Below are 26,228 nucleotides of genomic sequence, written 5' to 3'. Positions count from 1 at the left end.
AACCTGAAAATGGAAAGGCAATTTAGTTCTGAGGCATTAAGACAATTAAGGAATTTGTATTCATTGAAAGTCTGTAAATACTTACCAGAAACTGTATGCTCCGCTATATATACACATAAGAAGAAACCCTGGTACAGGAAGAAGGAAAAAAGGAGTTAGTATTTTGGAGTTCTCTAAATCACAAGGGTTGGGAATGAATGTACATAATTACAGCACAATATCGAGAAACAATTCAGGATCTGTGAGTCAAAGAACCGATTTAAAAAGGAAGGCTATGGAAATAATAGTCAAGGAACAGAACAGGAATGCACACAGAAACCCACATAAAGAATCACTCTACAGTTAGTGAAGTAAGTGCACTTACATTAAAATAAATAGATCAATAAATTAAAAAGAAGGACTAGAGGAATTAATTTCTATTTTTTTCTTTATCAGTAACAACTAGCTGTCGAGGAAGGCAGAATCTCACTAAACAACCAGAAGAGAAGCAAGGTCCAGGAGATTAAGGGTGGGTGAGATACACAGTAGAGTATACAAGAGCAGAGTAGAAGTATAGGTAGTAATGTTGCTTTAAATTTACAGGTTCCACTAAATGAAACAAAGAGAAGGTGTTTGCAGATAGCTGACAGAAGGAACCATTCCGGACCAGTCTCTTCTTTGTTTATCATTTTATCCAATTCCCCCGTCCCCAAAGGTAATTGTTAGGAGGTTCTCGTTGAGACCTACTGGCATTGCTGAGTGGGACTAGGGATCTAGCATCCCTGTTTCCGTGCAAGAACTGGTAAGTCATTAAAGTAATTAACTGGAGTTCTGACATACTCATTTTGCAGACAAGGGAACCAGATCCACTCTCTAAAGCTTTGAAACTGGTTTAGTTAGATTCTCTTTCAAATGTCATTTTTTGGATGTCTCTCAGACACAGCCTTTGTGCAAGGTGATGACAATTACAATAGAAAGGCCATCCCTTCTCCTGGACTGCCACTCTCAGGACGGCTTGTAGGAAGCCTTTTTTTTGTATCTAACCAGCTTTTCTTTGCTTCTGACAGGAGAAGTTAAGAACTGAGAAGAGTAAAATTGAATCTGAGTTTAAAAAACTGCTGCAGCTCCTGAAAGAAAATGAGCAAACACTGCACAGGAGACTGGAGGAAATGGAGAAGAAAATTACCCTGGTAGAAAATGCAAATATCGCCAAACTGTCCAATCAAATCACCTCTCTCAATGCCTTGATAACGGAGATAGAAAAAAAGTGTGAGGTGCCGGCGTGGGAACTCCTGAAGGTGAGATACTGTTTGGTAAATACAACATAAGAAGGAAGTGAAATATTCATATTTTGTGTGCTTTAATAAATGTATGAGTGGAACACATATCGTCTCTTGGCAGGTGAATGCACAGTGACCCTACGCACTCTGAGAGCTGCACACATTATACAGACATGGATATTTTACATTGTCCTACTTGATGCTAAAAGCTTGATTCTATGTACGAGCAGTGAGATGTGCAGTGACCTCTTACAGTGTTAAATACAAGTTAATGTAACACACCAAGCAATTCCAGTGACAGTAATTAACAGATAGAGACCAAGAAGCAAAATGTGAAAAAAGCAGGATAAAAATGTGAAGCATAATGTGAGCAAGCATCTCAGAGAATTGGAAAAGAAACCAATGTCCTTTTTTTCTAAGAAATTTTATACCATTTCTGTTCTAAATTGATGACTTTTCCCCTGATACAGGTGGCCACTTCCTTCCGCATGCAACAATCTCTTGTTAGGGTGAACAGCTATATAACCGGGCATTTGGAATAGGTATTGGCATGCTCAAGGGTATATGTTCCTCAGATAAAGATAGAGATTGCCACAGTAAACTCTTTAGTTTGAATAATAGTGGCATTTTTATAGTATGGGTAACCCTTGATTATATTACAGAGCATGCAAAATGAATGTCCAAAAATTGCTGCCCGGCAGCAAAAGAAATGTGGTTTATGACTGTATTATCTTGACACCCTAAGCGGCAACCAAATTCCTCACCAATATGGCTTAGGGTGGGATTGGAGGTATAAACCTCTTTATTGTGGTCATACGCTGTCACTTTAACAGTGATGATCTGCTCAAATAGTTTTAGTTTAGAGCCAAGAAGCTTCTTGAGAAATAGCTCCATGTAAAGGGCATTAGATGAAAGTGACAGGGAGCATCCCTCGGAGGGCGACAGAGAGCATCCCTCGGAGGGCGACAGAGAGCATCCCTCGGAGGGCGACAGAGAGCATCCCTCGGAGGGCGACAGAGAGCATCCCTCGGAGGGCGACAGAGAGCATCCCTCGGCGGGCGACAGAGAGCTTCCCGCCGAGGGTGTCAGAGAGCTTCCCGCCGAGGGTGTCAGAGAGCTTCCCGCCGAGGGTGTCAGAGAGCATCCCTTTGAGGGTGAAAGAGAGCATCCCTTTGAGGGTGAAAGAGAGCATCCCTTTGAGTATCCCTCCAAGAGTGACACCGACAAAAAGAGAGAAAATGGAGACTAAATTATGCTCCCGAAGATAGCCTCCTCTACGTAGAGGTGCAGAAAAATTATTTTAAAAGCCATCAATGCGGCAAAGGTAGCTCATTTCTCTACTAGAATTTTGAATTCCAGTAATAAATTGAAGGATATTTTTTCAATTGTGAATGAGCTATCAAATGCCGATAGAGTATCGCTTAAACCTACTCCTACTCAGGAGCTTTGTGACAACCTGAATAACTTATTTTTCGAGAAAATAGCCACAATTAAAGCCAGCATCCCATGTTCTACTCTTAATTAACTACTCCTGGCCATACCCACAAATACCCTATCGCTGGAATATTTCCCAGCTATTAGTCCCCAGTCGTTCCTTCTCTTATTTTCAAAAGTAAAATCTGACTCGCCGTTGGACTGTTGCCCACCATACATCTTGAAAGAAATCTTTTCCACTCTCCCGCAGCCTGCTTTATCTCTTTTGAATGCATCACTATCACAGGGCTGTATCCCTAAACCATTTAAATTGCAATTGTGGTCCCTCTGCTAAAAAAATCTGGAGCAGATCCAATAAACCCCTCTAATTATCGTCCAATATCCCTACCCCCCTACTTAGCTAAGATATTGGAAGCACATATGGCCAAATGCCTATCCAATTTTATGGAACAATCTGGTTATTTGGACCCCCACCAGGCAGGATTTCGTCCTGCCCATTCTATGGAGTCAGCGATACTGGCAGTATTAGACGACATACGCAGGAAAGCCGATTTAGGTATCCCTCAGGCTTTGGTGCTCCTGGATTTATCTGCCGCATTTGACATGGTCGACCATAGGATACTGGGGGACCGTGTCAGACAGACTGGGATCCAGGGCCCTGCCTTTAACTGGATTGAATCCTTTCTAGAGGGCCGCACTCAAGCAGTACGCCTGGCCAATTTCATAGCACCTAAGCTAGCCACTATGTGTGGGGTCCCACAGGGCTCCTCTCTATCCCCCCACTTATTTAATCTGTACCTCCTCCCGCTAATCAAGTCCCTAAAAGACAGAAATTTGACTATATTCAATTATGCAGATGATCTTCAGCTCACATTCACCATAGACAACTCCCCCAATTCAATTACCAATTTTAAGGAAACTGTCACACATCCGTCCCTGGATGGACTACAATCACCTGAAACTTAACCCAGGTAAGACCGAGGTGCTACTGATAGGGGGAAGCCAGGTCTTCTGGGGCCCACACTATTGGCCAGTAGAACACGGGCCCCCTCCTAAGCCCTCTACTTCTGTAAAAAGCCTTGGGGTGACCATAGACAGAAATCTATCTTTGAAAACTCACTATGGGGCAGTGGTTTCAACCTGTTTCTTTTAATTGCGAAAGATCTGCCACTTGCTTACCCACACAGCATTAATACAGGTGGTGATAGGTTTGGTACTGTCCCACCATGACTATGCCAACTCGATCTATTTGGGGATACCACTCTGTCTGACTAAGCGACTCCAGATGGTGCAGAACCAGGCAGCAAGATTGATCCACCAGCAACCCAGGTGGCAATCGGCCAGGCCTCTCTTAAAAAACTACACTGGCTCCCACTCCCTCAACGGTCGGCCTTTAAGACAGGCTGCCTAATCTTTAAATCACTAAACAGTCACCGCCTCATATTCATCAACAATCTATTATCCAGGTACACTCCCACCCGTGATCTCCGTTCTAAACATCTTCACCTATTAGCTATCCCTAAATTTAAACGGAAACGACATGGAGGCTGTCGATTTGCATACCTGGCTCCACAGCTGTGGAACTCGTTCCCCCTGGCGATCCGGTCCTGCACATACTGTTGCGTTTCAGAAAACTGCTCAAAACATGGCTATTTGAGCAAGCTCATGACTAATACTTCTCCTTGGCCTCGACCAGTTCAGATTAGCGCCATGAAACCTTTGGTGTACGGGAGCTTTATAAATTCCTTATAACATTAACATTAACATTAACAGAGCACCTATCCGAGGGTAACAAAGAGCATCTCTCCGAGGGGAACAGAGAGCATCCCTCTGAGGGCGACAGAGAGCATCCCTCCGAGTGCGTCAGAGAGCATCCCTCAAAGGGCAACAGAGAGCATCCCTCCGATGGTGGGAGAGAGCATCCCTCCGATGGTGGCAGAGGGCATCCCTCCCTCCGATGGTGGCAGATACCATCCCTCTCTGATTCCACAGCCACTTCTGAAATAGTCTGTGATGAAGTCGTTTTCTAGCGACCATGACTTGTCAATGTTCATACAAACATGTCATTCACCAGTTAATCTAAACACATGTTCAAATGCCATTTTTGCTTCTAGGAAAATGATAGATAGTAAACCTATGTTTCCCGGGTGACCAATTTGGTGACCAATTTGGAAATGCGGAGTATAGCAAAAGGGTTCACCCAACCATAGTCACTGGGACCTGGGTAATAACAGTACTGAGAGAAAGGGGTCCCAGCAAAAAACAAAATCAATTCACACAAATTAATACAAATGGAGAGACAATAGATAAGCCTACACTGTATTTATTCACAATGTAGGTGTATGTTAAATATCATATCATTCAATGAACATTCATAGGCTGTACAGTGCCCCAGGGAGTAAGGGAAGTGATAAGGTGAGGATGGTGTGAATAGGGAATAGTGACTGTAAAAACAACCAAATGGCGCAACCGCACTTGTATGTCAATTTAAATATAAACCAACAAAAGACCATAGGTTCAATACATCACTTAATCAAAATCATACTCCACATAACACATTAATGTTATAAATAATGGGGTGAAGCTGATAAACAAAAGACAGTTGTCGACGTTTCGACCCTCTAGTTGTCGCAGGAGTTAGTTGTACCCTTCCTTCGGGGTCTTCATCAGGACGGGGTAGGGGCAGGCAACCTATTTAATACACATCAATAATTAATTGAATTTAATTTCAACCCTTGCAATGAATCACAGCATAAGCAACTCTATAGCACACTATTATAGACAAAAGCATACCAAATTAATTGTTGCTCGTCTTCAACTTCAAATTGAAAGTAGAAAGGTGAGATACATCTTGTGGTGTTAACTTCGAATCCTAGGAATGAGAGAGTTTTAAAAATATTGAAGGGTAAAAACTAGTATTAAATTACATCATTGTATGGAGGTTGACTGAGAAAGCACTTACATGCTGTGTCGATGCTGAAAGGCCCTCAGGTCTAGGATTAAAGGAACGGGCATATCATTAATTGCGATACTAATTAGATATGGATTGCAGATATGAACAGTTAAATACTGCTGAGAAGGAGACATTGACTCACGTTAAGGATGAGCGTTCATTGTGGAGGCAAATCAGGGCACAAGGTCGGGACAGAGTCTGAGGAGGAAAGGCGGGATTTAATGAATCGAAAATATGGAGCAGTACCGATTTTGGAACGTCTGGTTTATGAAAAAGCTTACCCGAAGTTAGACTTTAACTTTGTCAGTCCCAGTTCATTTGTAGTATCGAGAAACAAGGCAAAAATGCAGCATCTGGGGAAAGATAACAGGACCACACATTGTAACCGCCGAGCGTTAACGATAAATTGCCACATCGGTCGTATCGGTAAAAAGCTTACCGGAGGCAGAGTTAATCTGTGCTCCTCATCAGCTCGCGTTTGGCAATGGCGAACGGAGCTTCCTGTTTGAACAGTAACTGGGGAAACCGAGTCACGTGACCGCAAAATTGCGTGTAGACATCGTAAACAGACTGCAAGTAGTGAAATAGTTACTGGAGAGCGATGGGCCGATTAATTAAACGACGGTGATGTTAAAAAAAATGTGTATAATGATCAGAACGTTACGAAGGATCATTGTAATACAACCAGATGATAAACTACAGTTGCGTTACACTTTAGTTTGGTCCCGATATAAAAATGAATTCTGGGGATATCTACCATTGGATTGATTAGTTGATGCCATACATTACAAAAACAATGTGGTGTACCTATCGCATGATGGTAAAGACCACAAAGGAGAAGGAACAATTTATGATGAATCAAAACACGACTTGTTAAAATCCCATAGGTTGACCACATCATTCATACTCAATATAAATGACCATAATCATGTGGAAAGTCATGGGACAATAAGCATGTCAAAAGTCATGGGACAACTTCAGGTGACATATTAGGAAACAAATGTACACATATAATTATTCATATGGCGTACCTATCATATGATGGTAAAGGCCATTTTGTAACAGGATAGAGTACATCAAGTAGACCTAATAACTAGTGTCCAGTTAAATATCCCTAGGGGTAAGTTAAGGCAGAGTCGCTAATTGGGATAAGGAGCCGTCATGTTCATTAAGGCCATTTTGAATTGAATCAAAGAAAAGCATCCACTTTAGCTCTCGTGTATTGAGAATACTGATGATGTTGCCCCCACGGGGTCCTAAGATGGCCTTCTCTAGCACAACCCACTTGAGGCTATCAGGGGGATGTGCAACCGATTTGAAGTGGTCAACAAGTGGTGCGCCCTGTACCTCACATCTAATCCGACTCGTATGTTGGAGGATTCTCATTTTGGCCTTCTGCTGTGTTTGCCCAATATAAATCAGATTGCATGGACATGTTATAGCATAGATTATATTGGAAGTGTTGCAGTTGCTGTGAGATTTGAGACTGAGTAGAGACTATCCCTAAGCTGAAGTGCTGTTTGTAGGATTGGCCTGCAGTGGTTGCCTGACTGCCAAAGGAAGGATATGAACTTTGTGTGTACTTTCATCAAGGGCTTGAGAAAGAACTTGCCTCCTGCTGAAGTCTCAGGGACAACAGACTTTAACCACCAGCTGCCCAAGAGTTATTTGGAAGTGCCTGCAGCACGACTCACGAAGGAGAAGCGTGTCACCGAACTACCCTAGTTGCTTCACAACGCCGAAGCGCCTTGCATACTGGTGAAGAGGATCGACGTCACACCTGACACCCCCGCATCATCGGACAAGCGTGACGCCGCAGCTGCTGTTGTTGCATCGCTGGGAAAGTGTGCCGCCGCTGCAAGCTGTCGCATCGTTGCCGAAGCGCCTCGCATCGCCGGAGTAGAGGATCGACATGGCATCAGACGCTGCCGCATCACCGGGAAGCATGTCGCAGGGCCTGTCGCGGCTCAGAAGAATTGTTGAGTCACCGTACAGCCGTTGGACGTGCACACATTGTGTTGCATCAAGGAGAAGACGCCATTTTTGTTCATTGCACCGGATCTTCTTTGCATCACAGCGCTGCTGGTCGCATTGCCACGGAAGCGCAGTAAGAAACTGACGCATCACCTCCCCACGCCGAGAAGAACTGGCACATCCCCAATGCATCTGCATCAGTTGCGACGCGACGCATCAACGTTCTTGCGTGTAAGGGACCAATGCATCACCTTCCCTGCAATACTTTCACTGTATAGCGTTACGCATCCTAAGGTACATTGACTCAAAGTGTCCCATTTTAACATCTAAAGATGAACTAAGCTAATTCTACCATTTTCAGTACAGTATTGTGGATTTTTGTCATTTGTGGTCTTGTGTTAAGTCTATATAAAAATACTTATTTTTATGCTACAACTTGTGTGGTGTCCATCTGTAGGGTTGTCACTGGGTTACTGTATGTGTTCACAAATGCTTTACACACTGCCTCTGAGATAAGCCTGTCTGCTTGTGCCAAGCTAACAAGGGGGTGAGCAGGGGCTAATTTAGGAGTGTACCCCCTTACCCTGACTAGACACAAGGGTCCCCATTTGGTCAAAGGTACCTACCTCTGCCAACTAGAGACCCCCAAATCTAACATTGGTGGTCAGCTGTGAAGATTCTGGACTTATATTTGTGACTCATATACAGTGATTGGTGAACACTACTAGTGAGTGCAGACCAAACGCAACCACATACTTTTTGGTGGATTGTTTTCCTGGGATTTTCTATTTTTGCATAGAACTGCCAAGTTTAACCACCATGGAGAAAGCAGCATCCATAGTATCTGTTGATTTTGATTGGAAAGAGGAGAAACTAGAATGCTACAATGTGAGACAGCTAAAGCACTTATGCAGGAAATTTAAAGTTGCAATAACCGGTCTCTCCAAGAAGGATGAGTTATAAAAGGTGCTGAGGGCCTGGGTCGAAGCAAGGAATACCCCTGAGAATGAGGAGGGGGCTGAGATGGCAGATGAGCAGCTGAAGGGGCCATTGGGTCTGGGGGGGAGGAGAGCAACCTCCTCAGCAGGTAGCAGTGTTAATGCCAAAGGCCTGTCCCCAGAGGAGTTGGAGGACAGGTAGAGGAGTAGGATGCATGAGTTGGAGCTAGCCAAAATGAATGGGCAGTTAGAGAATAGGAAATCGGCCCTAGAGAAAAAGAGAATGCAAGCATGAGCTGAGAATGAGGGAGCTTGATTTAGAGCTCGAGAGGCTTGAGGCCATGAGTGTCTCAGCCCAGCAACAAGAAAAGTGCGCAGCTCAGGAAGAGAGCTTGGCTGAGTTGGAGGTGGAGTCCAGCTCAGATGGTGTAATAAAATGGTTTGTGCTACAATTTGGGGCTCCTGTAACTCACCAAGCCATTACTTACCACAGCCCTTCCCAGGACTCATAAAAACACCCCACATATACACATAAAATACCAACCTGAGAAAGGAATAACACAAATAACCACACATACAGCTGGAAATACTAAAGATCTGGAGCCATAGTCTTGGGTGATATGTACAATAATGCAAACAACTCAAGAAACAGCATCGCCTTCCGACGACCGACACCTTCCAGTGAATAGCAACGCAATTCTGCGAGAGCAACGCGCACCTAGCACGAGAAACAGCAACGCCTTCCGACGATCAACACCTTCCGGTGAATAGCAACGCAATGCTGCCAGAGAGCAACACCTAGAATTTGGACATTCCTGTTGGGAGCCGGTTTCCCTCCCATAAAGAAAGGGTCCCGGCCTTCCTTCACAAAAAGTATAATATACCCATTGCACCTGCAGCCATCCCTAATTCTGTCATCAGTTACCTGTAAGAAGGGAATTTCACCATCCTTCTGTACAACAGCACCTGGCTAAGAAGAACCCACACTCCCTCTCAGAGACAACAGACAAATGAAACTAATGCACATTGGGGTCTCTTTATTACACAATGATAGAATGACAAGGAAAGAAATAACTAATGCTCTTTATTACACAATGATAGAATGACAAGGAAAAAAATAACAAATGAGCGATCACCAACACATGCATACATATAGGAGCTGAAAAGAATAGATGGTTAAACATAAAAAGATAATAAAAACATTCTTAGAACACCTCACCATGTTTCTATACATCTGGCTTTCAAGGGGGCCCATCTCTCTGGTTCGATCAGGATTCTCTGTTATCACCAGCATCTGATGTTACTCATGGCCTCTCCATCTGAACAAACTGGCTCCCACAGACAACTCCCATCCGCAACTGGCCCTTCCATCTTAAAGAACTCGCTTCCAACTTGCAACTGGCAAGTGGCAAATGACTAACTGGCTAAATGGCACCCTGCCCTCTAACTCTCTTGCTAATATAGAATGGAGGTTTTCCAGAGAAGCTTCTAGCAAGCGCCCAGCCCTCCATCAGATTCCTGCACCACTCCCTGTGCCAAAGACGCACCCCCAGCCGGCCGGTCTGTTGTTGTGTCTACACCACAGGGCAAGGACATTCCTCCGCTAAGAACAGGCCCTCTCTGGTTCACTGCTAGCGAACAACACTTGAAAACTAAAACATTGCCTTTCACCTGAAGAGGCTCAAAAAAATGGTGTCAGAAAAGAACATGGCATCTCTCAAGCAAAGGCCTCTAGCCCGAAAAAGAGCAAAGACCATAGAAAGAAGGCATAAGATCATGCCAAAGCCAATAGGCACTAAGCAAGATAAAGTCAGAAACATAAAGAGACATTCAGGCCTACACATCCCTATGTTGTGTGATGATGTGAACTGCAAAGCATGTCAAAGGCAATAGTCAGTGCTATCTAGAGAGCCCTATACTGAGCTACAATGTGCTGAGATGGTGGGGGGCAACAGTCATAAGCGGATCCAATCACTATCTACCAAAATATCAGTCACTACATTCCACCCATGACCATCGTCCAACACCATCGAAGCTTCAAACAATATGCAAACTATAACTGAAAGAACAAGAAACGAAACAGCATAATGCACTAAAAATAGAGAACTGAGAGACACACCACCCAAGATAAATCAAAGCATCAGGTAACCACCCAAGGAGCTAATCCCACAGTCCTTTATCAAGGGTCCATTGACCAAAGCAACAGTCTAATAGCAGAAAACAAGAACAACCCCATACTGCAAAATAGCATGACTAGTACTACGCATATCAAGCAGGAAATCAGAGAAAGCTATTAAGGTGTGGTTAACATATTTATCCACCAAACAAGCTAGTCTATTAATAGCCCTAACATTATAAATTGTCAGTCCAGGAATCCCTATAACTCAAGCAGCTAAACTAATAGATTCAGGCTTGGAGAACAGAATGATATTTGACCACGCCAAAGGCAATAGGCAGAAGTCATAATTCACCTAACCTAAATAACAGTATGCACTTAATCCCTCAGTATTCACTATGGAGCACATGTATGCACCATCACTCACAACACTGCACCTCGACATCCCATACCTTCTATCCTTTGGCAGGACTGTTCTATAAAAAAAAAAACAGCAAGAATATAGGATAGAAAAGAAATGGATATATGCAAGGCCAATCTACATTAATGCCAGGATAACATAGCACACTAAAGTCAGTTGGTGATTGAGGGTTATCATAGGGCATCAGATCACAAAAGCTGCTTACTAACTACATTGCACCCCATGATCCTCGAACATTATCATTTCACAGATATAAAAAAAATCACTGAACTAAAGGCTCAACTATTAATGAGGCACTGCATCTTTTATCTGCAAAATTGGAATTATAGTATTAACCAAAACCATGGGAAAATGAAGGACATAATATTGCAGGCCATAATGAAAAACATATCAATAAGAGAAAATTACATTGCAGACTACCTGTATGATGAAATGGCTACATAGCAAACATTATCATAACTGATTGATGGTTCCTTTCAGAGCTTCACTACATGATTAAGGAACATAACTATAAAGCAAGTCAAGACTGTATTGCTCAAAGCAAAAATAAAAATAGTTCAGGAAATCCGGATAAAGTCGACTGCCAAGGCAGCCAACTGTAGCTTTGAAAGTATTTACTCTAACTGCAGCAGAGCGTCTCTATTGGGGGAGAAAAAAAAGAAGTGTTCTTTTCTGTGAAAAAAGGAAAACAAAAAACACAGCTGTCTCTTGTCAAGGTGCACAAGCAGTTCTCCTGTGTGGGAGACACACAGCTTCCTTACTTTCAAAGTCAGAACACACTCTGCTAATCCCTTCTTCGTTTGGGAAGAAGCAGTTCATCTGTGTAGGTGACAGCCCTCCGACATCCATCTTCATCTGTATCCCCTCAAAAATGAAGAACCCCATCCGATCTGGTAGATCATCAGCTCCTGTCCACCGTCAGCCACGTCTGGTCTGGTCTGGCTCCAGGCTTGGGGGGGGGGGGGGGGGGGAGGGGAGGGAAAGGGAAGGGTAGGGGGAGAGGGGGAGGGAGGGGTGGGGCGCCACACATCGCCACTCACACCCCAGCGCCGCGTCGATCTGAAACGATAAACAAGTATCACTCATCTTGCAAAAAACTCCAATTCAAAAAAGCACATTTTTTATTACTTCTCTAAAAAACATTTTTGTTTGCAAAACTCTCCTCTAAATCTGGGGAATTGTTTAAGAATACTACCTGCATTATATTCTCTAAGTTTATTTGGGCAAATTCTAACTTTTTCTTACACAGTCAGAAGGGCTGGGGCAGCTGCTTCACTCTTCACTCGCTCCTAGCCAGCTGACCCCTCCCTTACAAGAGGCTTCGCGAACAAGAATTGGTCCACTGCCAATCATAACAAGCAGAGACAGTTCTGCTCTCTGCTGCTGGCCTGCATCTTATCTCTTCCAGGCCGAAGCGCCTGCCAATTTTCGTCTGCTCCTATCTGGTGGGGGGGGGGGGGGGGGAAGCTTGCTCATTTGCAAGCCTCCCATACATCTAATTAAAGGAAGCTGGTTCATTCTGCTATGGCGAGGGGCTGGGATGGCCCCTCCCTTACAAAGAGCTCCGGGGAAGAGCCAGGCTTGTGGAATGCGGCATGTTATCTCGTCAAGGTAAAAGCAGCTATATAAAACTTTATAAATAAATAAATACATGTCAGTTCCCAACTGTTCACAGCCCAGAGCTGTGAAAGTTTTCGTTCTTAAGTGGAACAGCATGCAGCTTCTTATTCCAAAAACCCTTTCTGTCTTAGACGAAAAACAGATTTAACCTCTTCTGACCTCCAGCCAAACACTGCGCTCCATGTCTAAATGCTTTACACTTCTGTCTAACTAATTCAGGCAAATTTAAACTAACATTTGTCAATGAGACTATTGGTAACTAAAAAACAAGCACTGGCGTTGCCAATAGGTCTCGCAGTAGGAAAGTTGGAGCTATTGGTTTTGTAAATGACATTTTATATTTATATATCGTTATTGGCATTGTCAATAACAATCTATAAATATAAAATGTCATTTACAAAACCAATAGCTCCAACTTTCCAAATGCGAAACCTATTGGCAAAGCCAGTGCTTGTTCTTAGTTTAAAGCTTGGCAGTTTCTGTAGCAATACAGGGCATTTTGTGTGTACTTGATCTGTATCACTTTTCCCCCCATAATTGTGAGGCAGCTGTTTCATTTTGCAGCTGCGATAAAATGTGCCCTGGCACACGTGTTAATGCGTGTTGGAGGCAGCAGCATTGGTTATTTGTACCTGCGGCTTACTATTAAGTCAAATGCCTTGAGCGGCTATAAATAGTGCCAAAGGTTGTAGCGCGTTTTTTGGGCCTTTGCGTTATGTTATAGAGGGGCTATGTACTATATTTGATAGCCCCAGCCAACATTTTATGTTGTTGCTGGGGCCCCCTTTTCCAAATTCCTGTGTCTCTGCCTGTTCTCAGAGAGCATTAGAGGAATGCGCTCTTGGAGATAAGCTGATAATTTATGGGTGGGGGATGGCCTTCAACTCTGAAGAATCCCTTGTGCCCGCTTTGAAGTGGAGTGGGGGGTTTTATGGCCCTTCCCTCCATCTGCCGAGACGTGAGCAGCATATGGCGGCCCGGTCTAAGTGTTGTGTCCAGATAATTGCGGCTGTGGCTTCCGTTACTTAATGTTTTGTTGCAGTTTTATATAGAGTGAACTCAACCCAAAGGTATTGGAGCGCCCAACATGAGCACCTTTTACACTACACTAGGTCACTGTGTTATTTTAAAGGCACAGGGAGATTACTTGAATTGCCCAGAACCACAGGATGTTGAGCCAGCGCAGAGACTCGAACCCGGATCCCTAGTTGCGAAGTGGGCAGCTATGGAGTAACCACGTCCTCTCCGCATAACTTTTCAGGTTATGCTTTTCTCATGCGTGAGGCATTACTGCGGCAGAACGTTTTAGAGCTAAATGAGAACAATAAAGGACTAAGTGACCTCAAAAATGCCAGGAGCATCACATAAATCATTTCATATGTGTAAGAAAAACTCCTTAATAATAAACACCTTACTGAGGTTGTGAATTCGGTGGACACGTTAAACACAGTGACACTTTTATGGTGTTGAGTTTGGCAAACCTGTAATGGGCATCCCATCCCTGACCGCCATGTGCTTCCTGGCTGCTACGCTCACTCCTGTCTCTAGCAGGAGCTTGCTCGGGCCTTTGGAGTCTGACGGTGAGGGCTGGGGCTCGGGCGCCCCTTTTCACTGTGCTCAGTGCAGCATCACTGAGGTTGAGTGGGTACAAGCTGCCGGCATGAGCAAATATAGACATGGCGTGCCGAAAAGGGCTCAATCAATCATCCAGCAAACTCTGCAATAAAACAAGTGAACCGCGCGTATGGGTTTTTATTTTTACTTTTGAGTTTGTTCGCGTTCCAGTTTTCTAGTTATTTTTTATTTTTACAGATTATTATAGAATTATTTTAATGTTCCTTTGGTCTATTACACGCAACATCGAGAGGTAAGGAGGGGGTGAGGGCAGGAAAGCGAGGCAGTGAGTGGAAGGGGAATGTCTAGGGTGGCAGAGCAATTGAGACGAGAGTGAGTAGGTCAATGAGAGCGGTGCGGGAGAGACAGAGAGGTGAAGAGACAGTGTGGGGGACAACGAGTAATAGACAGAGAGGCACAGAAGGGACGCAGGAGAGGAAGCAAGGGTCACAGGAAAAAGAAAGATAATTATGGGGTGTGTGCCAGAAAGTTTAGAGCGAAAGATGCGGGAAGAGAGAGAGCGGAACACAGACGTTGAGAGATTATTATTATTATTATTATATGAAATTTGTAATGCGCTCAGCTTACCCGGGGGCATCCCGGCGCAACAGACCAAAGAAGGAGGAACTCGATAACTCACTACTGTGGAAACAAGTAGGTTTTAAGAAGTTTCCTAAATATTAGGATCTTGTGCTCTGAGCGAATCTTAAGGGGCAGAGAGTTCCACAGAGATGCCACCTGAACCGAGAAACGCCTGCCCCCCGTCCGAGCTCTCCTGACTCTCGCAGATTGCAAAAGATGTTGCTGGTCTGAGCGCAAAAGGCGTGGAGGTTTATAGGGACGGGCCATATTAACAAGGATGGGGGGGCCTTTGCCATGTAAAATTTTATGGGCCGTACACAACGCCTTAAATTTCACCCGCTCCTTAACGGGGAGCCAGTGAAGTGCTTTTAGGGCCGGGGCAGCGGACTGCCTTCTAGGGATCTCCATCAAGACTCTGGCAGCTGCATTTTGCACCTGTTGGAGGGTTTTAAAGGTAGCTTCAGGGGCACCAAGAAACAGGGCATTACCAAAGTCAAGCCTTGAAAGGATTAAACCCCGCATCAAAAGCTTCTTAGCTGGATCCGGAAGCAGTGGGAGTACCTTTCGGGCTGATTTCAGTAGACCGAAGCAAACCCCCGCGGTCTTTCTGGCGTGGGTCCTGAAGGATAGATCTTCCTCCAGCCATACTCCCAAGGACTTGATCTCCTTCTTGGGAGATGGAGGGTCGCCAAGAGACCGGGGCCAGCAGCTGGCAATGATGGAGGGACTGGAGTTGCCCAAGAGCATCAACTCAGTTTTTCCTCCATTAAGCTTAAGAGCCGAGTTGGACATCCACTGGTAGACATTAGCCAGGCAGTCATGCAACAAGTTGGGTTGTTCCGCCAGCTGAGTGAGGCCCACCACCAGCTGAGTATCATCAGCATAGCTGATGATCTTCAACCCCGAAGGGGCTACCACTCTTTCAAGTGGAGTCATATATGCATTGAACAAAGTAGGGCTCAACGATGAGCCCTGAGGGACTCCACATTGAAGAGGGAATAGGGAAGATTGCTCTGCCCCTTCCCAGACTTGGTAGAAACGGTTGGAGAGAAAGGATCCCAACCATTTCAGAGCCGTCCCTGAGACACCTACCTCTGACAGGCGTTGGAGGAGCACCTGATGACTCACGGTGTCAAAGGCAGCACTCAAGTCCAGGAGGATCACTGCCACCGATCCTCCGGTGTCAAGAGTGCTCCTTGCTTCCTCCACTACCGCCAGCAGGGCCGTGTCCGTTCCTTGGCCGGGACGGAAACCAGTCTGGGAGTCTCCCAACAGGTGGTTGGACTCAAGATAGTAAGAGAGCTGACGGTTAACCAGCTTCTCGGCGATTTTAGAAAACCCCGGCAGAAGCGAGATAGGCCTGAAGTTGGTCAGATTGGCGGGATCCAAGCCTGGTTTTTTCAGTAAGGCTTTTACTACAGCCCCTTTCCATCTCTGAGGGACTATGCCACGAGAGAGAGAGAGGTTGATAAGGTCAGTGAGCGGAGCTGACAGAGTATTAGCCACAAGTTTAAGATGTTTCATAGGCACTGGATCACTCGGAGATCCACTCTTCATCTCCACCAAGACCTTTGTAACCTCCTCCTCCGAGAAGGGGCCAAAAGAGACAAGTTCGGTCTGGCAGCTTATTGGACCAGTAGCCGGCTCAGAGATGTGAGGCATAGCGGGCAGAGAGGATAGGATTGTATCTATTTTAGAATGGAAGAAACTAGCCAGTTCTTCACATTTGTCTTTAGGATTAACGTGTACGACTGGGGGGACCGGGGCTTTCAAGAGTTCTTTAAAAATTTTAAACGATTCTCTTGGAGAGTTACTTGCCCTCTCAATCTTATCACTAAAGAAAATCTTTTTGACATCCTTCAATGCACTTTTGTATTTTCTCATCTCTCTTTTATAATTAGCCCGGCTTTCTTCCGTCTGCTCTCTCCTCCAGGCACGTTCAAGCCTTTTGCAAGAAGTTCTGCAACTCCTAAGTTCCGGAGTATACCAGGGGGCAGAAGCAGTTCTTCTCTCCCTGATAAGCCTCCTTTTTTTAGGAATCAGTAGATCAAGGGAGTTAGTAAGCCAATTAGCCAGGTGTTGATCAGCAATATTGGGGTCATCTACAGGGTCAGGACGAGTTATCTCTAGCTCTTTAACCCAACTGTCAACCGGCAGCTTCGACCAGAGTCGTTCCACAGTGTATTGTCTAGGCACGGGATCTCCCCGGTTCTTCAACAACCAGCTGAAAGGAATAAGATGGTGATCCGTCCAGGGAAGGGCCAGCATCTGGAGGGCTTGCAGGTTTGCAGTATTAGCGAAAACAGCGTCAAGCTGATGACCTCTGTTATGAGTGGCTCCCAAATGAGCGAGGTGAAGATCGAGAGCATCAAATGAGCTCAATAAATCTCTTGCCACCACGTCATTGGGGTCATCAAAGTGAAGATTAAAATCCCCAAGAAGTACAAAGTTGCATGAGGCAGCGGCTAATGGAATAATGGCCTCAATAATAGAGTCCACAAAATTCCCCAGCGCAGCAGGAGGGCGATACAAAAGGAGGCCGGAGATGGAAGCGGAAGAAGAAATGCCAAGGGAGAAATGACAGCCTTCAGTGTTGGTAATACCGCAGTCCACAGCTTTGCACACGAAAGTATCTCTATACATGATGGCCACTCCACCCCCTCTCCCATCCGGCCTATCAAGATGGAAAATGAGGTAGCCCGGTGGGAGAGCATTGACAATATCGGGACCTGAACACGCGGTCAACCACGTTTCCGTCAGGAATAACACATCCAGACAGTGGTCCAAAAGGAGGGAGTGTATTTCTATCGCGTGACAAGGCAGTGATCTGCAATTAAGCAGAGCCATAGTGAGTGAGTTTAAAGCCACACAGTTATTAGACACAGGACACCCAATACAGTGTTTAAAGGCAGTACCCTCAACCCAATTGTAATGGCAACTAGGCAGTTTAGTCGCGCGAAGCGAGAGCAGAGAGTCTCGTGAATACCTGAGGGGGGGGGCCAGATGTCTAGATGGGATGAGCAGAGTGGTATGCCCTGAGCCCGTCTGGGCCCGGACGGGCACAGACGGGCTTGACTCTGGCGAAACTCCGGCGGTATTCCGGCATCCCCGCTGCGCGTCTCCGCTGCGCGTGGGCATGGCAGCTTTTAAGCCCTAGTCGCCTCCTAGAGAGAGGACTAGCGCGTGCACCCTCTTCCCCTTCCCCAACCAAAGATGTCCGCCAACAACCAGCAAACAAAGGCGAGGGACCGGCAAAAAGCGGTGATTACACCGATTACAGTGCTCGTAAGAGGATGCAAATACAATGGGGCATGTGCCAGGAGATTTTACAACAGGGTCAACAATTTTATTTAAAAGTTCAAAAAATTACGAAAACGAGTGATTTTAAAAGCTCAGAGAGCAGCTAACAAGTCAGCATGGAGCAAGGAGTGAAAGCGCTGTATGTAGTGCGCTGGTAGTCAAGACGATCTGCCTAATTTGTCTGCTTTTAAGCCCTAGTCGCCTCCTAGAGAGAGGACTAGCGCGTGCACCCTCTTCCCCTTCCCCAACCAAAGATGTCCGCCAACAACCAGCAAACAAAGGCGAGGGACCGGCAAAAAGCCGGGGTGACAATGAGGGGTGACAATGAAACAGTGCGTGAGAGACAGAAAGAGGAAACGTGAGGATGAGAGAGAGTCTAGAGAAAGAGAATTAGAGAAAGAACCAAGGGGGTAAGAATCCAATGAGATAGAGAACAAGAGAAGCAAATGAAGCAGAGAGGCGACTGAGGGAGAATGAGTGATAGACGGAGATGAGGAGAAGAGGATAGGAGAGAGAGGAGGGAGAAGTGGGCAGAAAAAGAAAGGGAAATAATGAGAGTGTGATAGAGACACATTGACCTAAGTGCAAGAGAGAGGACCTAATGAACGAGAGGATAACATTAAATAAATGCACGCACGGAGACAAAGTGAAATAATGCGTCACCAACACGTACCTGATCATGCAGAGCGGCCGGGAAACTGAAAGTACAGCCAAACAGCCATGATGCGTCACCAACACGTACCTGATAATGCAGAGCGGCCGGGAAACTGAAAGTACGGCCCAACAGCCATGATTAATTAGGGGAGGAGAAGCCGCAGAGCGCACGCTGGGCAAAGCTCTTTGATGTGCTGTGCGGGCGTTAAAAAAAATGCAATTAGGAGGGAGGCTGATGCGCGTGCTTGTTTGGTCACGTGATTCACGTGAACTCAAAGAAAACCGCAGCAAGAAGCCCTTGGTTTGACGAGGATTTTGAGCACTTGAATTCTCGCTCCGCTCAATGCGCTTGCGCGCATTGATATGTCGCGAGACCTAACAAAACATTGGCAACATTAAAAAAGGTCACATACAAAATCACATGATATTTCTGTAACAACATTTTGGGCAGCATCAGTTTATTGTCATAATCTAGGAATTTTCACATTTACGAATACATTTTATTCTTGTGATTGAAGTTACCAAATCTGTTCCTGTTTATCTGGGCCACTTTATATCCAATGCAATCTCCCATAAGCATCCTACATTCTCTCTCACGCTGTTCTGTCTGGTATCTTTTAGTGTGCAAAAGTACAGAGTTATGGGCATTTGTCTAGCATTCAAATTTAAGCAAAAAGGGGCAACTTTCTCTTGGGTAAAATCACAAAATACTTTTAAATCTTGGAACCAGTAATACACAATCCACTGCTGTACACTTTCAGAGTCATATGGTTGCATTTGTCTTTTAAAACGAAATGTATCACGCACTGTTGGGTCTGATTTATTTCTCTGCACATTCTTTTCCAACTGAAACTCCTCCACTGAAGGTTTATTCGAAACCACCCGTGTACTTTGCAGTCTGACTGGATTATTTATAACATTTCTGACCTCTGAATCATACACGTTTAATCCTGTTTTCAAAGGCATATCCTCACACAATTGTGGATGCATATTAAGCAGCATATTTAAATGAACACTGCTATTTCTGTCCAAGATGTTATCCCTCTGTAATAGCGATTTTGCACATTTTAAATGCTTTTCCCCTGAACACTTGAAAGGGATCCAGCCCTTTTCTGCCTAACATAAACCGCTATTTACAAGCTTCTTTATACAAAATACACTTCACACTCAATAGAGCACAAGCAACTTAGCAAAGCTATGTACACATTTTTTTTACACAACACTTTTCATCCAACAAAGCATAAGTAACTCACTCCTGGGCCAGTACTCCACAAGGAGTCAATTCCTATCCAGGACCTTCATTAACAACCAAGAGCCAACTGTTTGTTTTCCTATAGAATACAGTCCACCTCTTTAAACCTTTAAAGTCACAACACTAAGATGTAAACAATTTCTCCTTACACAATTCCACCCTTCAATCCTGTAAGTTCAGACACCAAGATATAATTGTTTTCCCTTGCACAATTCCGCCCGTCGAATCCTGTGAGTCATGACGCCAAGATGTAATGAAATGGTTGTTGCTACAATTTGAGGTACCTGTCACTCACCAAGTCATTACTTACCACAGCCCTTCCCAGGACTCATAAAAACACCAAACATAGACACCTAAAATACCAACCTGAGAAAGGAATAACACGAATAACCACACATACAGCTGGAAATACTAAAGATCTGGAGCCATAGTCTTGCTTGATATGTACAATAATGCAAACAACTCAAGAAACAGCAACGCCTTCCGACGATCAACACCATCTGGTGAATAGCAACGCAATTCTGCGAGAGCAACGCGCACCTAGCACGAGAAACAGCAACGCCTTCCGACGACCAACACCTTCCGGTGAGTTGCAACGCAATTCTGCGAGAGCAATGCGCACCTAGCACGAGAAACAGCAACGCCTTCCGACGACCAACACCTTCCGGTGAATAGCAATGCAATCCTGCCTGAGAGCAACACCTAGAATTTGGACATTCCTGTTGGGAGCCGGTTTCCCTCCCATAAAGAAAGGGTCCCGGCCTTCCCTCACAAAAAGTATAATATACCCATTGCACCTGCAGCCATCTCTAATTAGAAGCAGTGCACCTTCCTGTCATCAGTTACCTGTAAGAAGGGAATTTCACCATCTCTCTGTACAACAGCACCTGGCTCAGAAGAACCCACAGTCTCTCTCAGAGACAACAGACAAATGAAACTAATGCACATTGGGGTCTCTTTATTACACAATGATAGAATGACCAGGAAAGAAATAACTAATGCTCTTTATTACACAATGATAGAATGACAAGGAAAGAAATAACTAATGAGCAATCACAACACATACATACATATAGGAGCTGAAAAGTAAAGATGGTTAGACATAAAGAGATAATAAAAACATTCTTAGAACACCTCACCATGTTTCTATACATCTGGCTTTCAAGGGGGCCCATCTCTCTGGTTCGATCAGGATTCTCTGTTATCACCAGCATCTGATGTTACCCATGGCTCCTCCATCTGAACAAACTGGCTCCCACTGGCAACTCCCATCTGCAGCTGACGCTTCCATCTTAATAACCTTGCTTCCAACTTGCAAGTGGCAAATGACTAAATGGCTAAATGGCACCGTGCCCTCTAACTCTCTTGCTAATATAGAATGCAGGTTTTCCAGAGAAGCTTCTAGCAAGCGCCCAGCCCTCCATCAGATTCCTGCACCACTCCCTGTGCCAAAGATGCACCCCCAGCCGGCCGGTCTGTTGTTGCGTCTACACCACAGGGCAAGGACATTAATCCGATAAGAACCGTCCCTCTCTGGTTCACTGCTAGCGAACAACACATGAAAACTAAAACATTGCCTTTCACCTGAAGAGGCTCAGAAAAATGGTGTCCGAACAGAACATGGCATCTCTCAAGCATAGGCCTCTAGGCCCGAAAAAGAGCAAAGACCATAGAAAGAAGGCATAAGATCATGCCAAATCCAATAGGCACTAAGAAAGATAAAGTCAGAAACATAAAGAGAACTTCAGGCCTAGACATCCCTATGTTGTGTGATGATGTGAACTGAAAAGCATGACAAAGGCAATAGTCAGTGCTATCTAGAGGTCACTATACTGAGCTACAATGTGCTGAGATGGTGGTGAGCAACGGTCATAAGCGGATCCAATCACCATCTACCAAAATATCGGTCACTACAGATGGTGGCAGCAATATTAAGTTATCTAGTGCTGAGGGAGCAGTACACACCCAGAGATGTAGCGCCTGACTTAAAGGAGGGGGTTGACATACACCAGGGGTTTCCAGGATGTGAGGTAGCTCCAGTGGTGCGCAATGTCCCTGAGGTGAATTGGGAAACTGGCACAGGGGTTCATAGTCCTAGTGGTGGGAGGGACACTCTACTGACTCTAGATGAGAGGTGCAGGGAGAGGGGTTCCTCCATGGTTGAAGTCCTGGTGTATGAGTGTGAAGGCTGCCCAGAAGAGTGTGGGTTGTGTGACAGAGACAGGTAGATGCCAATCTCAGGAGAGTGGTGCGGGTTACGTGTGCAAGGCACTGGATGGAGAATTGAAGGATAGTTTGGTTAATCCTCATGGGGGCCTGTGTTATCCAATTGTGGGAGAGCATATTGTATGTCCCTGTTTTCCAGAGCTATGCCAACACCTGTTGGAGAGTGAGTTCTCTGACCCCAGGAAGCTCACATTGGAGGCAGACCTTTTGGTGGATTCCAGAGGGTCTGGAGAGGCATTGGGGAGTGACCCTCATAGGATTGGCTCAGGTATCTTCCAGCCCAAAGTGGGGGAAGAGGTTCAGTATAGCCCAGCTAGGTCCCAGTGTATTGGGAGGGGTGTAGGGACTTCCGTTCTGTCTCAGTGGAGAAGGAGTGAGTGTGGGGCTGCATGTCCCAAGGTGCCTGAAACCCAGTCTCCGAGCCTGGATGGTTCTTTAAGGGAACACCAGGTGGGGACCCTAGGATTTCCTGATGGCCCGCTCATTGAGGGGGATTCCCTAGTGTCTGGTGAACTGGGAGTGTCCGTAAGCTGGCCTCCATCAGTTCTGCTGTCTGGCAGTACCACTCCTAAGTGTAGGGTGCGGAAGTCCAGATTGAGGGGTGAGATGGTAAAGAGTCCCCAGTGGACGAACCAGTGGGTCAGGGGCCACCCAAAAGGGCTGAGTCACCAAGGAATGACCATGGTGACACAACTTCTGTCTTGGGGGATGTTCATGCACAGTCAGATGGACAGGGGTCGGGAGATCTGCGCCAGGCAGACTGTCACACGACACATGAGTTGTGTGTTTCCCTCAGGGGGGCATGCGTGCTCCCCAGGAAGTCCTGGTGTGCCAGGCAAGTGTTCAACTGCAGGGTTTGGTTCCTGGGTTAGGAAGCCAGGTTCAGGTGTTGTCTGACCAGGAGGGTGGAACAACTGTAAACAGTGTCCTGACCGGTTGGTCTTCTAGGGGTATCACCCCTGAAGGGAGGGTGCAGTACTCTGGAAGAGGGTGCAGAGGGAGGGAGTCCTTACCTCTGACCCTGGTTCAACCCAAGGGTTGAGACCCTAGGTTGGAGGGCCAGGATCAGGGTGTCAATCCTGACCTGGAAGCCTAGTTGCAAGATAGAACCGCTGAACTGGTGGGTAAATTGTGCAGGACACCTGCTACAGGCACCCTGACAATTCTAGAAGGGGGTACCACTCCAATTGGGAGGGTGCAGAGCCCCGAGGATGAGGACCAGGTATGAGAGAGCCCACCCCAGTCTCTTGTCCTGACGCCGGGTACAGTCCCAGGGTTGGTCGGTCAGTGTCAGGATGTCATACCTGACCTGACAGAAGGGAGAGTGGACAAGGGGTGCGAAGTACCTCGGGCTACTGACCCCGCTCTCTGATGCCACAGAGGTTTGAGAGCCCTGAGAGGCATACGGCCTGGGTCTCATCACTGACTACTGTCAGTGGCCAATGTGGCTTGATGTTTGTCTGTTGGGATACACCTGTGAACAAGGTAAGGTTAGGTGCTACACAGATGGTGTCCACAGGTGAGGAGAAGGGTTCCCCATGGGTTAGCATGGTGGACCCTGAGAGTATGGACAGAGGAATTGAAATGGGTTCAGATTGGTGTAGAACTGGAATATGCCCCTGTTGTTGCAGGCCAGGGTCCATGTTCTATCGCCCAAAGCAGAGAAACCCATCAGGGTAATAATTGGTCTCCTCTGTATTTTTGCTGGAAGAGGGTTGTGTTGGACTTGGCCCTTTTTGCCGGGTCATCCCTGAACTTTTTGCCTTCCACCTGTATTTTTTTCTGACCTGTTGTTGGCTGTTTTATGACTCTGGGCACTTTACCGCTGCTGATCAGTGCTAAAGTGCATATGCTCTCTGTTAGACCTGGCACCATTGGTGTGGGTCTCTCTTCCATTTTTGCTGTTGCCTCATGTATTTTTGCTGGTGTTAGATGCTTTGGGCACTGTACCACTGCTGTCCAGTGCCACAGTGCAAGTGCTCCCTACTGTAAATGAATGGATTAATTAGTGATTCCATGATTGGCTATTTGGTTTACTTGTCAGACCCTAGTACAGTGAGTGTGCCCAGTGCGTGTAAATCCAAATGCTGCTAGTGGGCTTGCAGCACTGTTTGTGCCACCCACAGAAGCGGCCTTGTAAAATGTGTCTGTCTGCCATTGCAAAGCCTGCGTGCAGTTTAGTACTGTCATGCTGACTGGGCAAGTGCACCCACTTGCCAGTCCCTAAACCTTCCCTTTTCTTCATACAAGTCCCCCCATGGTAGGTCCAATAGCAGGGTGCATTGTAAGTATAAGGTAGGACAAGCCCTGATGTGTGTGGCATGTCCTAATAGTGAAATACAGCCATTTTTGTTTTTCACTATTGCAAGGGTACCTGTTCTCCATAGGCCAGAATGGGCTGTTAGAATTATTACATTTTATAATCCTAACGGACTCAGAGAACATGGAAGAAATTCAAATTTAGTATGCCTAGACTAATAAAATACATCTTTTAGTGAAGTTTATTTTCATATTCTGTGTATTTTAGAAAGTAGGTATTTGCTTGTCTAACTATGCAAAGCCTGCCTCTGCTAGGTTGTGTATTCCTTTGTCTGGTTTTGTGAGTAACAGGGCTGAGCCAGCCCAGTGGTGAATAGAGAGATCTGCATCTAGATGGGAGAGAGGAGTTGCACCTGAACCTTGAATAGGGTTGTGCCTGCCTTCCACAATGCTGGCTCCACCACCTGGGGTGCGGCTGATTTCTCTGCCCTGCACACTGAAAGAAGAGAAGGAATGCTGTCAACAAAGTGCTCCAGGACTGTACTTGCCTTCCACAATGCTGGCTCCACCTCCTGTGGGGCGTCTGATGTTCCTGCCCTGCACTGTGAAAGGAAAGTAGAAGTCTGGTAAACAGAGTACTTCAGAATTGGCCCCTCTGCCCTCAAAGAACAAAGGATTTTGGGGTATAAATAATGGGACCCTGATCCCAACAAATTAGATCACTTTTGGACTACAAGAACAAACTGAGGAGAGACTATTCCCAAGCTAAAGTGCTGCTTGGGGGATTGGCCTGCAGTGGTTGCCTGACTGCCAAAGAAAGGAGAAAGAACTTTGTGTAATTTATTTTCAACTTGTGAAAGATCTCCAAGGGCTTGGATGAGAGCTTGCCCCCTGACCTAAGTCTCAGGACCAGTAGACTTCACCAGCCTTTGTGAATTGCTGCTGGAAACACTATTTCAGTGGCTACAGAGGCAGGGAGCTGTGACCGACTCTCACGACCGGCCCGGTGTCCTGTAGGCACCGCATCGACCAACGTCTGCCTCGAACAACGCAAGCTCTGAACTCACCGACTCCGTCCTGACGCCATCCCGAGCCGTTGCCTGCACCGCGACTGGTGGACACCTAGATGTGCAACGCCTCGCTAAGCCGACTCGTACTGGTCTGAACGACGTGGTCACTGCTGCTGACTTCGAGTCCTGTTAAACGCGTCGGAGTTGGGCACCACCTCGCATGCTTCACGATACACCGCCTGACTCGCATTGCTATCCGGACTGATCTACGCCAGCTCCCGAACTCCGGCTCTGTCGCCACACCGCAAGCTGGGAGCACCGCAACGAAGCACCGTCTCCCCCTGCAACGCACGCCTTGGATCCACCGACTCCGTTAACAGGCCGCTGCCTGCACCGCATCGAGGGACAATGCGTCCTGCAACACCTTCTTTTTTAAACCGCGAAGAACACCGGAACCGGCTCGCATGTCTGTGCCGGCCGCATCAAGTTAAAGGTAGTATGACTGAGTCTGTCGACATTTGAGTGGGCCCGGACCGATGCGGTCCGCTGGATTTGTTAGACTCTTCGTTATTTCAGCAACACTGTAGCCGGACAGGGCTACCGACTAGCACAGAAC

At 46.0% G+C, this 26,228-nt stretch overlaps 1 protein-coding gene across 1 annotated transcript in view; it reads left to right on the top strand.

Annotated features, from left to right (window-relative positions):
• The window catches only part of LOC147710216 (E3 ubiquitin-protein ligase TRIM39-like), a 253,845-nt gene that overhangs the window by 56,661 nt on the left and 170,956 nt on the right, over nt 1-26,228 (top strand). The window contains exon 3 of the mRNA XM_086920893.1: nt 1,047-1,277. Within this exon, the coding sequence (XP_086777019.1) occupies nt 1,047-1,277 (231 nt within the window). The remainder of the gene's footprint in view (nt 1-1,046; nt 1,278-26,228) is intronic.

Source organism: Lissotriton vulgaris, chromosome 5, assembly GCF_964263255.1.
Source record: "Lissotriton vulgaris chromosome 5, aLisVul1.2, whole genome shotgun sequence".
Lineage (NCBI taxonomy): Eukaryota > Metazoa > Chordata > Amphibia > Caudata > Salamandridae > Lissotriton > Lissotriton vulgaris.
The sequence above is the reverse complement of the archived record's forward strand: the minus strand, read 5'-3'. Positions and strand labels throughout refer to the sequence as shown.